Source organism: Notolabrus celidotus, chromosome 2 (genome assembly GCF_009762535.1).
Source record: "Notolabrus celidotus isolate fNotCel1 chromosome 2, fNotCel1.pri, whole genome shotgun sequence".
Lineage (NCBI taxonomy): Eukaryota > Metazoa > Chordata > Actinopteri > Labriformes > Labridae > Notolabrus > Notolabrus celidotus.
In genome coordinates this window covers 25,564,822-25,583,412 of record NC_048273.1, presented here as the reverse complement: position 1 = coordinate 25,583,412, position 18,591 = coordinate 25,564,822, and the positions used below count along the sequence as shown (strand labels likewise).

The 18,591-nt window shown below is 41.1% G+C and overlaps 1 protein-coding gene across 1 annotated transcript in view; it reads right to left on the bottom strand.

Annotated features, from left to right (window-relative positions):
- bcar3 (BCAR3 adaptor protein, NSP family member) overlaps nt 1-18,591 on the bottom strand; it is an 84,237-nt gene that overhangs the window by 59,921 nt on the left and 5,725 nt on the right. The window contains exons 4-5 of the mRNA XM_034700150.1: nt 13,820-13,989; nt 8,764-8,878 (exon numbers count right to left, since the gene is read on the bottom strand). Coding sequence (XP_034556041.1) covers nt 8,764-8,878; nt 13,820-13,909 — 205 coding nt within the window. The 5' untranslated portion in view covers nt 13,910-13,989. The remainder of the gene's footprint in view (nt 1-8,763; nt 8,879-13,819; nt 13,990-18,591) is intronic.

The window sequence follows — 18,591 nt, the reverse complement described above, 5'->3', positions numbered from 1 at the left end:
TACAATATAAATTTCTGTAGGACTTACTAGATGTCATTAATTATTTTGCTTGTCAGAGCCCCCGTGTTGAGTGCTTTTTAGACTCTGATCCGTGCTACAGTCCTGAGCAAAGCACCTCATCGGGTCAGAGGGGACAGGCCCGAGGTCGAGCAAGAGGGGCAGTCAGTAGAGGCAGGGGGAGCAGAGGGAGCAGGAGTCGGACAGAATGGCAGGACAGGGTTTGATTGGTTTCATAAATTGGACCCTAATGACGGTGATTGGTTGATGTTTTCCCAGGTTTACTCCGGCTGTAGATAGAAGCTTTTTTTTACCTCTTTTTTTAAGAACACATTATGTATTGATTACCATCGGGACATAAAGATCATTTTAACCAGTATGACAAAAAGTCTATCTAAATCTGAGTACCAACCCCAGCTTTATGGCATCAAGATAAGATATGATATTACTTTATTGATCCCCGGGGGGGAGATCGGTTGTTGCAGCAACCCAGATATGAGTACAATCGAGAAGTTTCAATAAGTAAAATAAGATAAGTAAAAATAAAAATAGATAAATAAAGATGTAATACAAATTTAAGATGTATACAAATGTTACAAATGGTTAAATAGTGGTAAGCAGTACATATAAGTAATGACACATAATGGAGGAGGGGGATGCATTCAAAACTGAAAGTAAAAGCAGAGCGTAAAGTCTCTGGATTTTCCTCCATTGTGAATTCCCTGCAGTATTTTTAGAAGTTTGACGTTGTGTACAGAGTGAACTACTGGAGAGGAAGCCAGGAGGATCAAGATTTAATCTTCAGTTTCAGATCAAAATGTTTACTTTATCACAGTTTTAAAACCAGTTTGAAGAATGACACACTTGGGCAGCCATTTCCAGCTCTTCCTGTTAATGTGAGTCTAAAGGCCGAGCCCTGACTTGGCACACTGCGTTGGCACGGCGCCTCGCTGAGTCACTCATTCTGATCACTGACCACCAATCCACCTCCGGGCACCCAAGTTTCCTAAACTATTAAATAAATGGGATTGGCTGCCCCACCTAGTGGAGATGACACTTGTGTATAATTGGATCTGAGAACTTCTATCAGAGTTTATCACAAAAATCTAAACATTTGATTTTCTTAAATTTAGGTTCCTCTCTATGTAAAGATTTTAGGTATTTCTGTTATTCTGTTATTCCTCAGAAGGAGATTAACTTTCTAGGCACTCTCCCAGATTTCATCGTCCTTTCTCCTTCATCTCTCCCCCTCATTCCATCAACTCCTCATCTCCCTATTTCCTCCCCCGTTCTCCTCCTTCACTCCCTCTTTGCCCTTATTGAACTGTTTCATGTCTGTGTGTGTTTCTGATCTAAAAAGTGTGAAGCGTAAACAGTCGAATGTTTAGTACACTCCTCATTCCTGCAGCCTGCTGCAGCCTCGGGGTCTTCAAATTGAAAAGACAAATTGTTTGTCCAAGTACATTTGTTCAGGTGGAATGAAATCCTGTAATTTTTCTGACTCATGCTATGATAGTTTCTGTGGAAAGGATTCCTGTCAGTTATTAAAATTCACCCCACATCACTGCAGAGTTGACAGCAGCAACTCTTACGTAACATGCGTCTGTGAAGGTTACAACATGCAGCGGCCTGGAGCGATTGTACAGAGCAAATCTAAAATGTAGGGTGGTTCCTTTTGAGTAATTTAATCACTTTCATGTCTTTGTAAAACACCGTTTACAATATAAGATCAAGTTTAATGATCTTGTTTATATATTTAAGATTTACCAAAAGTAAGAGTGCTGCTTTTCTTGCCAAACGGTTTGAACGATAAACAGCCAAAAAATACAGTGCAACAGAGTGTAATGACTAAAAATGACTAGCCCATAATGACAGTCTTTAAGTGCGTGAGAGTATCCATCATCTATCCAATAGACTGCATGTTATTTTAATTAATATGGTGTTTGAAAACCAATATTTGGGTGCCTTATTTACACATGTGATCATGTCTTATTTAATTTAAATGAGCAATTTATTGTTAAGAGTGTTCAACGTGCATCTTGCTACATTGGCTTTATTCCTGAGAGTTAAAAAATCTGATCTTCAGCAAATAAATCTGAAACACGGAGATCCTCCAGACTCGCATGATGTGAAGTACGAAGGACGCAGGTTTATTCATCTGGAAAATAGAGGAAAGATTGATATTGTCTAAGTGTGGCCATAAAAGTGTAAGGCAGCACCTGTTTTTCATTATTTATTTATTTATTTTGAAACATGAATAAAAGGGAGCCTGCTGCTTGTAGGAAAGTCAGTGAGGTCAGATTAGCTGGTAAGTTGTGAAATCCTTTGTCTGTTACTTGATTCCAGCTATCGGTTGTACTAGCAAGTTAGCCTTTCCCCAGTTAGTACAACCGGCCTCACGTCATTGGGTACTCACTTACACGCAAATGGCACAAGCTTTTCACGCAAATTAGTAGAGTAAACACAAAACATCCCAGTCATCAACTATGCACAAAGAAAGCAAGCTAATGATTGTATTCACATCTGGTGTGAACACAACATTATATTCACAGTCTGTTATATTCAGATCAATACAGTACTCAAAAAGCACTATCTGAAACTATTTTTAACCATTAGTTTTAATGTCACATGTTGAACATTTTAAAGCTGACTTAGCTCTGTCTTTTGGAACCACACTGTCACTGTAGAATATTGCAATATATCATGATATTGTGATATCGTGATATATCGTGATACTACCATATCGTGACCCAGGTATATCGTGATGCGTATCGTATCTTGAGGTTCTTGGCAATACTCACCCCTACCATCAAGTCAAAGTGGAAAACAGCTAAAAACACAGAGTAAATTATATGTACCAGCCACATGTTTAGAAAAGTGTGAAAAGACTGTGTTGAGCAGAGAACAGACATCATAACATCCCAAGTTTAACCCTCAAGTGTTTCTCTTTTTTTAATGTTTTTATGTTGGAGAATCCTGAATCTGGGAACAACATCTTCCCTGATCTGAGATAATAGCATAACCTTGACTCCACAGTTGGTTTCACTGATACAACAGACAGACAGAGAAACATGTTTATAGTACACTAAGTATTAACTCTGGGTCATGTTGATGAGTCTGTCACCTTCACAGGAGAGATTATCCTGGTTCAGTGCGTGCTCTTTGGTAAGATGTGACATTTATTATCTAACATAGAAGGGTGGTGGACTTAAAAAATCTCTGCAAAATTCTGACAAAGGGATGATATACGATTGTATGCATGATGTCAGTGTGACATTATCGGTAACAATCTGCACAGAGCCGAACATAATCTACTGACAGCATACTCATCATGGGTCGCTGTGTTTTAGTGGCCAAAGAGATAATTCAATGTGGAGTATACAGGCTGGAGTATAATATCCTTGGTATTTAAGTATTACCTAAGGTTGATATGTTTGTGTTGCTGATGCTGTTGATTCTAAAGGGCTTTAGATTGTGTTTATGATGGCTTGACTAGAAGTGAGATGTTACTAGGGGTTAAGTTTGGTTTTAAAACATAAAAAACAACGTAAACAACATCTCCCATAGATTAAAATCTGGCATTTGAACAGACTATTTTGTTGCAGAGAAACGTAAGTCTCCTGCAGAAACGCAGCCCTTACACGAGTTCACCGGTTAAAAGTTGTAACAGCTATGAAAGTGTGTAATTGTCGGTGCTTAACTTCTATATTTGGTCCACAAACTAACATGCTGCCACCATGACAACACCTCTGTCCACTGAGACAACAAACACGCAAACAAGCTGTCTGCATGAACACCTGCTGCGTCTCTCTTTTTTACACACACACACGAACAATGTAAAAACTCGTGCCGGTCCATGTTTAGCATGGCCGTGTGTTGTCTGTGTGTGTTCTGGTATTCACATTACACACTTCCTCAGCTCATTTAGTTCAAACCAGATCTGAGCTGAAGACAAAGCTGGCAGAGTTCAGAGAAGCAAGCTGAGTGAATGAATGAACAGAGGAAGAATGGATTTATTTATAGATTGTTATGTGAATATGCTGCTGTTTGAATCCATGAGAGGCTCTGCATTTAAAAATGAATCCTTAATACTCCAATAATCAACAAGGACAGAGACAGTAGTGAAGAGTTATGAGCATCTGGATAGGTAAACACTAATATCTCTAAGCTAGGAGCCACTTTTTAAAGGCTTAAATACATTCTTGGTAGCCAGAGTTTGTAAATAATAATGCTGACATCTCAACTTTTCGGGGCAGGGTATCACAGAAAAACTACTGGATTTTTCACATCTGTAGACCAAAAAGCAACCAAAATAGAAGCAGGAACAGAAGAAGCAGGGTTCATGTGACTGCGACACCTGCTCAAGCTTTTTTAGGAGGAGCTCTGTGTTTGTCCAATGCCACATGTTTGTGGTACTTCAAAGTTAAAGTTGTTTGGCCAGTGCTGAATGTATGATGATAAAAAACGTGTGTGGTCACCTAAATAAAGTGTTTTTATCACCAATGATGAACTCCTGTGGCGGACAGTCATTGGACTGCAGTTATTATTCAATGCTCATGCTGGCTGTGTGGCTGCTCTCACCACAAATGTGGGTGTAGTTTCAGTGACATCACCCATTGGTTTCTGTGGAGGCGTTATGTAGCTCAAAGCAGTCTTCAAATTAGAAATGCTGATTCCAACTATCAGTAACTTCTGATCAGTCTTAAAAGAGGCAAAGACATGAAGCAGAGGGGCCTTACACCTCCTGTCCACCTGACATTTAACCAACCATGCTCCTTATGCAAATACATGAATAATTCTTAGCCTCAATATCATCAAAAACGATGAACTGTAAACAAATCACTGCCTGTACAGTCTGTTTGAATAAGACATGAGTTGAACAGACCAGAATTGTTCTCTGAGTCAGGCTATAAACACGTTTAATTCTGCTGTAAAAATTAAACATCTCAGTGTGGGACCCAAAGAGATTTTGTGGCTTTTTGGAACCATCCCCCTGTGGGATGGTCCAAGGAACTGCAGCTGTTTGCACTTCCACATTAGCTTCATTATTCAACACTAGAGGCTGCCACTTGGTGCTCACCTGTTACCAGCATGCCAGGTATTTTACTTTCTATTTATTGTTTTTTTGGGAAAAGTTAATAACTGTGGAAAGGAAGAAAAGGAGCAGAGAGGATGAGAATTAGAAAGAGGAAGGCCCTTGCTGTAGATGCAAATGCAACACAATAAGTAGCTGTGCTAATAACACTGTGACAAACAGCCCAAAGGCTACACAGTAAGCACATCTCCCTGTGGAGGAATTAAATCATAGCAATAACGAGCGCAACAGAGCGATCATGTAACATTAAAGGCAGTGTGTTTGAAAGTGAACACGAACTGTAGCTTACAGCTTATAATGAATCACAGTGGCTTTATCATAGCGTTACTGGTATCAGTGGAGTAAAATAACACTTGTTTCAGTCCAAGCTGTTGTACAGGGACATGTTTTGTTGTTCAACTTTAGTATAATACAGATGAGTAGGCCTTTAAGGACACATTTATGAGTTACTGTAGAGTTAGGGACACAGTTAGCCTACACAATGAGTGGTTCATTTGGACAAGGTGGAAAAGTGTGTCGAGCTGAATGGTTATCCCAGTGCCCCCTGACACAGCAGTATCTCAACTAAACACACCCTCCAACAAATATGCCGCAAAAATGTGAAATATGAGATAAGGATGCACGTGTGTTTTACTGATGCCTCCTATTTTACCCTGTAATTGTTTAATTAGAGCATCTCTTTTTCTTTCCTGCCAACGAGGAAAGTACCTGGCACACACACACACACACACACACACACACACACACACACACACACACACACACACACACACACACACACACACACACACACACACACACACACACACTAACATATAGACTCTTATTCCAGCCACGTAATCATACACTGTAGCCAAAAGCAGTAATATGATGAAATTAATCTGCGCCTGGATGCAGTGTCAGTGTTCATGTGTTTCATCTTGAAGGTGCTCTCTCTGGAATGCTCTTTTTCGGGGTCAGATGTTGACTTGGCATTTTTGGAGGATGCATACATGTGTGTGTTTCTGCAGTGTGTGTGAGTGTGCATGCCTGTGTGAAGGATACCATTAGCTGAACAGATCTGGCCCCTGTGGTAATGACAGGAGTGGCAGGCTGCCAGGCAGACAGATAATACCACAGTAGTTGGTGACTGAGTGATTTCAACTAGAGGCTGTTTCACCTCAGCAACGGTGCTCAACCTGCAGGTCGGGGCCTCAGCAGCGGTCACACAGTGAGCTCAGGAATGTGAAAATGTATGCTTTAAAACAGGGCATCAGTGAAGACTGTTTTGTTTGTGTTTTTTGTGGTCTTCGCTCACTCTGACCACTTGTCCATGTTTTTGTTTCTCATAAATTTTGCATGCAAACGGGCTGTACTTATTTAGTGCTTTTCTGTTCCTCTGACCACTCAAGAGCTTTTCCACTTTATATCCCATACACACAATGATGGCAGAGGATGCCTTGAAAAGTGTCCATCAGTTTTGACTAATGTTGCTGAATCTGCAACTCAGGAGCAATTATGGGTTAAGTGTTGTGCGCAGTCACTTCCACATGTGACCGAGGGAGCTGGGATCAAACCACCAACCTCCCAATTGGGAGACGACGACTCTGCCAGCGAGCCACAGCCGCCCACAGCAAATCACAACCTACATCTCTTTGGAAGGTGTGTAAGTGAGTGTTTTATATTGAAGGGAAAAAGTCAGCACACTAAATGTCCTCAACGACTTTAATCTGGGAAAATAGCAGACACCAGCAACGATTAATGGACATGTTTCAGCCCAAAGCCTTCTAGTGTTGAATGACAAGCATGTTATATAGAAAACCCAGAAGATCATGTGTCAGTGCATTTGATATAGTGTTTATGAGCCTGTAATGCAAAACAGGACTTAAGCAAATCTTTCTCTTCATATGGGCTAATTAATTAATATATTTATACATGTTGCTATTTTTGTACTTCAAAATAGAGGTGTCAGCAGCAACTCTTTAAACATGATGCCATCATGTTCTAAAATTGCTGCATCCTTTTTCAATCACATGTTATTTTGTCCCTTCCGGCACACCGTAGTGAAGCCGCCACAGAATCTCCCTGCCTCCCCATTATGGTAAATAACAACACTGCACTTTTGAACGGCACATTTCACTTTAAGAAATTTCCAGACAGCTCAGCTGACAAGTCAAAAGTAATATGCACTTTGTGTCAAACAGATTTTGACATCAACAGAGTACTTTGAGTTTGAGCTACCGCCTAAGAGCCAAGCATACAGGTGTAGCTTATCAGACTGTGAAATTTAAGATGTAACTTATGCCTATGTTGGAATTATCTCAGTTGATGTAACACCAAAAAGGTTAGTAGAGTGTAAACTCCATCCTAAATCAGAATTATATTCAGGAAGGTTCCTGCTTCTGTGCTCCTTGATAACATTTGGTGCTGTTGGCTACTTGTTTACATTTCAGATGGGTTCAGAATTACAAGCACTAATACCTGTTTATTCAGAAAATGACTGCTGTGGTTAAATCTTTTGTTAAAGCAAATGTAAAGATAGAAGAGCTGAAACAGCGGTTGGTTCTCCAGCAATCACAGGGCCTGTTTTTCCTCTGTACAGCAAGTGTTGATTTCACTGTCTGTCAAACGTGTTGCATATTTTTAGGAGACATTTTTCTCCCCATTTCAAACTTTTCTTATCTTCATTTTGGAGGAGATCCATCATTTGAAACACCCCCCCCCCCTGCACTGTTACACTCCTACGGGGAAAAGGATTAGCAAGAAAAAATTATCTGCACTACTGCTGTCAAACAGCAGCGTCTGTGGATGTTTCAGATACACACAACAGCTTCAGGTGTGTTTGTGTTTTTTAAGATGCTACACTTGAGAAGGACCATCGGATTTACTATAAGTTATGAAGACATTGCTTTAAAGTTCATGTTTCTTAACAGCTTCAAAAGTCTGCAGATTAAAGCAGATGTAATGCACTGTTTTTGTTGCAACTTGATATTGTGTCTGTGCAAAATCACACTTTTGTTTCAGTCTTTTGTACATTCATAATGAAACATTACATAATAAAGTAAAACGACAGGGGTCAGCAGGGTTAAATGCTCCAGTGTGACACAAAGGCTTTAGATGATCCACTTGATAGAAGCTGGACTCGTGCACAACTCAGTCACCAAGACAACAGTGAGATTTTGCCGTATAACGCATGGGAAACTGGGCAAACAAAGCAGTCAGACACATGCACACACACACACACACACACACACACACACACACACACACACACACACACACACACACACACACACACACACACACACACACACACACACACATACACATGCACACACTTGTAGAATAGATTAAACTCAGCAGGACTGCAGACCTCAGCACTCTTCTCCGTGTTTACTGACAGCTTTGGAAGTGTGTAAATTTGTGTGGAATTGTGTGTGTGACAGAGTATTGTCTTCCACCAGACAACCCCTTCCCTACCATGAGACCCCCCGGGCCTCAACATGTCTTTACACGACACCTATCTGTCTCTGTGTCTGCCACTAAGGGAAACACAGAGACTCAAACATGGAGCCAGAGTCAACAACCTGATGCAGCAGATAAAGACTGATAATGTTTGGTCAACACAGTATGTGTGCGTGTGTGTGTGTGTGTGTGTGTATTTATGACTGTCTGAGTGTGTGTTTGTGTACCTCTCCTCCTCTCTCGCTCCTGGAGGAGGCGTAGAGAAGTGAGAAGGTGCAGACGGTGGAGGTGGTTGTGGACTCCGAGCTCCAACAGGTCGTACTCTGAAAGGTGGAGCAGGTCCTGGAAAACATAAAGATATTGGATATTTATGAACACGCAGCAAGCTTTAATGTGGTTAATATTTCAAAACAGTTTAGGATTGGTTAGGCACTAAAAGTAATTTGTTTAGTTTGGTCGGGAAAAATCTCCTTGCTTCAGTTAAAGTGATGCATGCATGGAGACCCAGGTACAATTCAGCAGTCAGCTGTCCTTTTGCTGCTCTCTCAGTTTCCTACTCTAGCTACTGTCCTACCTCTCAATAGCGAAAAAAAACATGTATTTATAATATTCAACACCCCTTGTGGTGGTGGTGGGTTTTGGTGCAGGCTGAGCTGCAGAGGGGAGACAGAAGGGGGCGGCTTGTGCCAGAGCTGATTGGCGCAGGTGTCTTCAATGTGACTGATTACTCTTCTCTCTGTGCAGGAGCAGACTGGACCCGAGGGCACACACACACACACAACCACACACACACACAAACACACAACCACACACACACACACACACACACACACACACACACACACACACACACACACACACACACACACACATACAGCTGCAGGAGCAGGATGGTGCTCCTCAATGAAGATATTTGAAAAGTAAATACCGTTAATAAGTGAACTAAAGGATTCTGAGAAGTGCATTTATGTTATGTATTTAACTGTGTGTTTGTGCAAGCCATTAATGAGACTGAGCATCTGAGCAACTGGCCAAGACCAGCATCTCTTGTGTTGAAGTATTAGACCCACTACAAAGTTTCACGTTACACCTCTCTTAAGGGATTTAAAGCTGGCAGACTTTGAAGTTAAAACTGATGCTCTTGTGTGACCTTGTGAAATGCAAACAATAACATCAGAGACCAGATTAATTATTCCTGATGAGTTCTTTTTAATGTCTAAAACCTCCGCTGCAGGTGTCAGATGAAATGATTGACAGCATGCTGAAAAAATGGCCTCATTGTTTACATTTTCCATGACAAAGAAACTTATGGAATCCATCTGACTGTTCAAGAAAGCAGGGTGAGATTTTCTTTTCCTCCACATGTACAGGACAAGATCAGCAAAGAAGAAAGATGTACCACTTTGTCGAGGTGCCAAGAATATACAGGAACAAAAAGTTCCTCACAGGAGCTTTAAATATCAAAGCATGTTATTCATAACAGATAACTCACATACCCTGAATTAAAAATAGCTTTTACACATTTGATTCAAACCTCAGTGTCCTGAATGGAAATCCTGTCTGTGAAGCCCGTCCATCACCACCACCTCAAGCTGACCTACGCATTCTTAATACTACATGTGTGGTGCACCTGACTACAACGCCACACTAAAAGCAAAACCCAGGCTTCATTAGATGTTGGGTCACTGACCAAGCTGTCTCATATCTAAGGACGAGGGAGTTAAAACGGGCTGCAAAGGAAGTTTCCTGAGCCCACTGGTGACCTTCTTTCCTCCAAAAGTGTGCCGTCACCTCCCCTCGTCCGCTCCTCATCCTCCCCTCTTCCTCCTGTCATTACAGCATTGTCTTAAACACACAAACAAACACACCCTGCCTCACTTCCACACAACATGGTATTAACACAAACTACCCCTGAAATAGCCGAGAGAGGGAGCAGACTCAAAGTCTTTGAGCCAGAACTCAACCTTGTACAGTAATGCAACTCCACACACACACACTTAGACTCACACACATACAGACACACACACAAACACACAAACTGTGCCATCACAGGACGCTTCTATCTCAAACCAAGGCCTTGTTGTTTTCGTTTCTTAACAATAAGACCATTCTCTGAGTTCTTCACAAACACTGCTCTATTTAGACTACACACATGTACAGTGGGCAAACCCATGAATATAAACACACACACACGCACGCGCACACACGCACGCACGCACGCACGCACGCACGCACGCACGCACGCACGCACGCACGCACGCACGCACGCACACACACACACACACACACACACAGTCAAATAGAAACAGTGCACAATCAGATTACAGTCACCCTGAGCCACAAATGGCGAGTGAAAAGTTCACAACTACACACACACACACATACCTGCATATCAATGTAGCCAAAGTTGCACAAACACTGCATACACTCAAAGGCACCCAAGCACATACACATACATCTGCACACTACATACACACACTGATGCTCACAAAAGTTGCAGTTGCAAAGTTAAGTGTTAAAAACCCTGCAGTTCTACGGACACACACACACACACACACACACACACACACACACACACATACAGTTGGTCATTACAGTCAACATGCCTGGACAACTCAGTAATAACATGTTAGTTAAAGTAAAAAGACACTCTGCTGATGTTAACACATGTAACATACACCTGATGACTGTGTGTGCATGTGCGTGCATGCATGCAAGCGTACGTGCGTGCATGCGTGCGTGTGTGTGTGTGTGAACGTGTTAGACACAGCTGGCATATCACAAACCTAATCTATCTCATAATCTCCACTCCTCCCCGCGTCGCTCTTGTCTCCCTCCGTGCTCAGCAGCAGGTTGACATGTTGTCTTTTCTGGATCACTCAGAGCTGAACATCAACAGATACTCTCACAGCAGTCCTCTGCAGAGTTTGAACAGCAGCGGTCAGTGTTGGTTTAGTCTGCGTGAATGTTGTTGCAGCAATGAAGATGCTCATGTGGGGAAGGATGGAGCGATCTGGATCAGATGCCACGGAGGATGAGCCCCAATATGAAAAGTTAAATGAGATTGCTTACTTATATGTGATGCTACAAAGCACACACTGTCATTGTCTAATATTGTGATTTCATATGATAAACTTCTGCAGCTTGTGTCTGACATGTATGAGATTAAATGAAGACTCTCTGAGTTGTGGCTTGTTTACTGAACAAAGAAAAAGCAGCGTACAGACATGACAGGATGATGTGATGATCCATTTTTACAACTTTTGAAATTCAAAAGACCGATGTAATTGTTCAAATGTGGAAATATCAGCAGAAATTGTTCATGGTATCACTGTATCATGAAAACAGAAATATGCTGCATTTTTTGCATAAAACATTAAAAGTGTGAAAAAAAAAATGTTGCGTGTCAATTATTTTGCATGCACAATTTTAGCTTATTTGCAAAATATTGTGCAAAAAATCTGTTTCAATGCTCATCAGTGAGCACTGGTTTCTATGTCTCCCCTAAAACAAGAAGAAGAAGAAGTCACTTTCTGCGCCCCGTCGTTAACCAGCACTCGCTTCCTGCCCCCACGATGAGGAGAAATAATGGCACCGCTGGGCTTCTGAGTGTTTCATCAGGGTTTAATTTACTCCCAGTAAATTAAACCCAAATTGTGGCTCAGATAACAAGTCAAAAGTCATAATCCAAGACTTTTCACCAGATGAAACTCCACGCTGAGTACGATCACCTGGCTACAAACAAAGATGCACTCAGAGCTCCACCTACTCTCCATCAACAAAGAAACACTCTAACCGTTTTGACTGATGCAGAATTTTTAAAAATCAAGAAGCTTGAGAAACTTTTTCAAAGCAGCCCTGCAGGTAAGCTGCTGTAAAAAAAAAAATCACTTCTTCTGAATCTGATACAACAAATGGGAGGCTCATCTTTAAGTTACATGGTAAGCAACTGGTAAGAATTGCTTTATATTGTTAATATTATGGGTTTAATGCAGCCTCAGTTTCCCATACCAACCCAAACAGCAGCCTCAGGCACCCAGCTATCAGCCCAAGCTGCATTTATAGTGTTAACGTTGTGGACTTGAAAACTGTTTTGAAATGCAAAAATAATGGAATTTTAAACACATGATTAAAAGTGTGATTAATCGCGATTAACTTTCTTCAATTCTGCACTTAATCTTGATTTTAAAAAATTATCCGTTCATCAGCCCTAATAAAAAAATCTGTACACCATATAGACAAAAGATCCAGAAGATCACCCTTGTTCTCTTTCTGTTCCCGTATTTGTTGGTTTCACTGATGATGTTGGCTCAGTTGAGTTTTTTGATGGGTGTGTTGTGTTACCCAGCAGCCTGGATGTCTACGAGGCACTGAGCTGGATATTGTTGTTTTAATACCCAGAGAAAAGATAGCACGCCTGAGGACAAGCCGGTTCGCATGGAGAATGGTCAGGAAGGTTGTTAGAGTATGATTTTAAGCTTTCATCCTCCCCATAGTTCTCTATGCAGACAGTAGAGAAGGAGAAGTGTTATAGTTTTGGTAATCTACTTCATTCTAAAGCTTTAAAAAATGTGTACAGACTCGTCCCTAAAAAACAAAGCGTAGATTTAAGTTCTAATTTAAAAAAATACTTAAAAAACATGTTATTGTCCTTCTCTCACCTTGTTCCATCTTTACCCATTTCACCTTCTTTTCTACAAGCTTTCCTCATTATGCCTTTACTGATGACACAGATGCATTCCGGGTAAACCTTAGCAGTAGGTTACTGAATAATTCATGTCTTATTGGCCGATCAATCTCTTCCTTTAGCCAATGGCTGTGCGGGGTTGAGACTGCAGTTGGCTAATGGTGGGATGTTGAAACAGCTCATGTATCACTTTCCATTCAGTCTAATGGAGTTTTATTAGACAGCTTTATAAAGGCTGCTGTGGGAAACACTCTTAATGACAGCAGTTAGCCCGACCAGAATAGAAACGTTTTCTTATGCAGGATTAACATTTACTGAAATACCTCTCTGAAACAGCATTTTAAAGGTCAGTTCATCTAAATGACAAAAAATAATTTCTGCACTTCCCCCTGATGTACTAATGGTCACATTCCATCAATTTACTTCTTATACCTTTAACTTCATTTCAATGGAGTTAAATCTGCTCCTTATTCTTTTTAAGCTTTGTCCACTACACCCTAGAGTGTTTCCCAGTAACAGTCAAGCAAAAGTCACAAAAGAGACACAATAAATCAGTGTTTCTTTCTTTTGTTTTTGTGTTCACACGTTTTTATTACCTCGACTCCATCATATTCCTGCTCCAGCGCCGTGCAGTACTGCGGCAGCCCCAGCTGGCTCAGCCATCGGGAGATAGACTGATGCTTCATGGTGACAGATACACACACACATGCGTGTACACAGATGCACACACACTATGTCACTGTTTTATTTCTTCCTTTCGAGGAGCCTGAAACACAGAGAAGAAAAAGTCCATTCAATGAGATGAAAAAAAACTCACATTACTTATCTCCTCTCTGCTCATTGTACTTTCACGTATGTCTTTTGGATCAGCAACTGAATCTATGTGGATGATGGAGCAGATTTTGTATGATTGAGTCTTCATCCTTACTGTGGTGACGTCACAGGCAACACGCCCTGCAGCATACTCTTCAACTGTATATCCTTGATTTTGCCCTAAATCAAATCAGTATTTAGATAATCATGATAGCACTGGCATGAAGAATATTTGCAGTTACAGATTAAGACCTTTAGCTCTTTAAAGAAGAATATACACTGAGCCAATAAATCAGCTAAGAAGTAGGGTAATTTTGGTGTGATTTGTAACAACCTGAGTTAATTTTGCAACTCCTGGAGTCTCCCCCTGCTGGCTGATAAAAGAACAAAGCTTTGGGGAACTTCTGCATCCCCTGACAATGAGAGGCTACATCCACTGCTTATGTGCATGTTTAAGGAGTATTTAACTGTATTTTTCTCACACCAAGGCGGCTCTGTAGCCACTCTTTATCAGCCTTCAGGGACGATTAGCTGTAACATTACAGACACGTTAATGCTGTAAACACCCAAGAGTGACGATGTCTAAGTGTCAACAGAAGGCTGATACTGAGACTGAGAAATCAAACTGTCTGTATCTGCCGCCAGTCGAGATAGAGTCGCATAACACTAAACAGACTGTTCAGCAAATAGTGGAGCTAGATACAGGGAACAGGAGCTGATATCACCCAAACAACTCAGGGTAATTACCCCCACGAAACATTTTTACCAAGAAGCCCTGGCACTCCACTACAGAAACACCCAAGCACAAATACACATGAACAAGATCACAACAAGGTGATGAAAGAATAAATAAAAACAGAGCCCTGTGCTAAGATAACAGGTGGAAAGTATGTACAAAATTGTGTGGAAAGTCTAATGAATAAAAAAGACAGATAGTGTCTTTAGTCAGAAGAAGAAGTATCTACAGTTTATCGTCATTCAGAGGAGGAGACGGAACAGAAAATACAGAACATTACGTTGAATTCTAAGGGATATCACTTTCCTGAGATCAAGAAAAGTCAGTTATGAAACACAAAAAGCTCAGGTGGATCAAAGTTTGATTGGCTCCATTTTAGCTGATACCTCTCTGGATGATGTGACAGCACCCCAAGAGTGAAGTCGAAACATTCAGAGCTCTCTTTCTACTGCATGACTGCAGTATGGCTGTTAAAGCCATGTTAACAGATGGGAAATGGGTCAAAATACAAAATGAAAATACACAAAAAATACAACTTTCTCGCACAGTCTCTGTCATTACATTAGTTTTTGTATTCTGATTTCATTTCAGTGTTAGTTTCTATGAGACTTTCACCTTTAATGGGTTATTTGATGTTATTCAAAGGAGTATAATGCTGTGATTGACAGTGATGTTCTCAATTAACTGCTTTAAACCTGCCAGAAAACAGAACATGGACATATATCTGCATGATAAGAACTAACTATGACAGAAACTATGTTTGAAAAAACTGTATTGGACGTGTATGGAGGAGGCAAGTTTATGACCTATACTGCAGCCAGTCAGCTCCAAGCTGTTTTGCTTCACAGGCAGTGAACATTCAGAGTCAATTTCAATCTACAGTCTTTGAACTAACTCAAGAATCTGTTGTACAAACCTAACAAGGTCTTTAACATTTTATTATTAAGGTATATGTGTGCATTGCTTTGCAGAAGGGGGCGAGGTATCAGTACCTTGGCTCCACCTACAGATCTAAGCTGCACAGACTCTGGCTCCCAAAACATCACCAGTAGGTGTCTTAGGGGTATTTTTTGCTTTGTTTTAATAGAGGAGAAGGAGGTGGAGACACATGGCATCAGCTTGTGACACCTATAGTTAATAGTTAAAAAACTCATGAGTGCTGTGTAGCAGTGTTTCTTTAATATGTGCCTTGGAGGGATGAAAAATGACGGTGTATTGTATCCATCTTTGAAGGTAGTATGAAGAGGTGGTATGAAGGTCAATGTGACTCTTCAAGTCCATAAAGCTCAGACTAATACGTTTTATCTCGTCTTAACTCATGCACTCAACAAAGATCCTGACTGTTTAAGCTTATTTTAATGCAATAATAATAAAGTGACACTGAAAAAGAGAAAAAACGGATGCAACCTTACAAATAACTGACCTAATTTGGAAGAATTTGCATGTTATGTTTTTATATTTTTGTCTTTTCCTGTCCCATGATCAAAAGGACATACATTTCTATTGATCAGGAACAATGCTGCCTTTCTGTGTCGTATTTGAGCAGCCGTGTTGTCAGCTTGCATCACTGTTAGCGTGTAGTCAGTGCCACTGCCTCCCTGGTATCCTGTGTAATGTGACAGGCAGAGCACACATGCATGTAGAGGGGTTGTACTGTCATTGTCTGTGTGTGTGTGTGTGTGTGTGTGTGTGTGTGCGTGCGTGCGTGCGTGCGTGCGTGTGTGTGTGTGCGTGCGTGTCAGCGTGTGTGTGATTCATGTGTGCCTGACTGAGCACGTGCAGTGAACCCCCCCACCTCATTCAATCACTTAAGTGATGTCACCAAGATGTACATGATGTCACTGACTGTCACTTAAGGTTGTTTAACCCCCACCACACACACACACACACACACACACACACACACACACACACACACACACACACACACACACACACACCTTCTTTCAATCATATCACTCTACTCTGAGGGGTGTCATCATGTAGATTAGAGAGGAGAGTCGTTCATACAGTATATGGACTCTTGTCAGTTTCCTACACTGTTTCTACTTTAATATAATGGAGAACTGGAGGTCGTCCAGGAGGATGAAGGACCTCTGTGTCCCACTAGAAATGATCCTAAATGCAGGACACAGACAGTACCAAACACCAGGAGGAGTGTGCCAATCTGTCTGGACTCGAACACAATGCTATTGTTTAAACTGTGATATAACCTGTTTTAATCTAATTTTAGAAGTAAAAATTGATCCACCACTATTTTCACTCTGCCACTGTCTCTTTGAAGCCTTTTTTTAAATTACAAATCATAACTTTTATTAGAAAGTTCCAGGAGCTTTGCCCCGAACATTTTATCCCCAACCCAGCATGAGGTCTTCCCTGTCGGATTTGTGGGGTTACATCAAGAGTATGCTGCAAAAGCAGTGTAATGTTTACAGCATGATGGATGACGAAGCAACAGAGTCCGACGCTGACGACAGTTTATGCATGCATATCAATGCTGTGTGCAAACCAAGCGGCAACCTCCGCCCGCAAGAATGGAAGCCAATGTGGAAGTGTTATAAACTGCAGTTTATCGAGTGTCCGCTTGAGGCTGGCTCCGTAAGTACCGGAAACCAAAAACACACAATATCAAATAAGACTATTTTTAGCAACAGCAGAAATAAACATGTTTACAGCCTGGGAAAAAAAATGAGTGTAGTCTGGATAGCTCATTTCTCAATTGGCACACACTGTTTGGGGGGTGAATTTTTGCATTACGCAGCAATATTAAAGATTTTAAGATTAGGAGTTTTCCATTATGAGAGGCACAGCTGAATTGATTGACAGGCGGGAACACTGCAGCTGTTGACTAGGAGGCTCAAAGCCCACCTCTTTACCTCACACTAGCTCAACAGCAGTTAGGTTGTGTTCAGCATTTCCAATATGGCTCCCGCTGACGATTGGCTTCAAAACAGCGCTTCAGACACAGATGGGTGACGTCACGGATACTACGTCCATCATACAGTCTATGATGCAAACAGACAGCTGCACAGCCATATTCACTGTCCTGGTCTCTGAATCGATTCTCCTTCTTCAATCTCTGATGTTTTTTTCATCCTTATATGTGCAACTTGTCTGGGTTTGCATTGGTTGCATGATTAAAATGCAATCACCTCTGCTTGTTTGCAGTGAATTTTCTTGGATATATCTTCTGCATCTGTTAGGAAAAATTGCAGGTGAAGTCGGAGGGAAAATTTCTATTGTTTGCATTCACACATGCAGCCCACCCTGAAAGTTTAAGAACGTTTGTGTGAACACAGCTTATAATAGCAGGTTTCAAAAGTTGATGATCTACGAAGTTCATTTGCTCAGAGGTTGCAAACTTAGTCTTTTCCAGACTCAGTAAGTAAGAATAAGAACTAGGGCGCTGGTTGGCCCCATATTCAGAGGTTATAGTCCTTGTCGCTGTGGTCACTGGTATAGGCTCCTGGCCATGACTCTTCGCTACATGTCTTCCCCCACTCTCTACTCCCCCATATTTCCTGTCTCTCTTCAGCTGTCCTATCAATAAAAACAAAAAGCCCACAAAAAACTATATATAGAAACATGTATAAATATTTAAAAGAGTAGAAGTACCAATTCAGCTTCTTTACGGAGGGGAGGGGATAAAGGAGGGAGGAGGGCGCCCCAGTAGCTCACCAGTTAGAGCATGCACCAGAGCAGCAGTGAAGCTTGTTTGATCATAACTCTTTGCCTTTTTTGCTGGCATCCCATCCCATTTTTTCCACATTTCTGTCCCTTTAGGCTGTCCTTTCCCAAAAAAAAGCTGAAAAAGTTCAG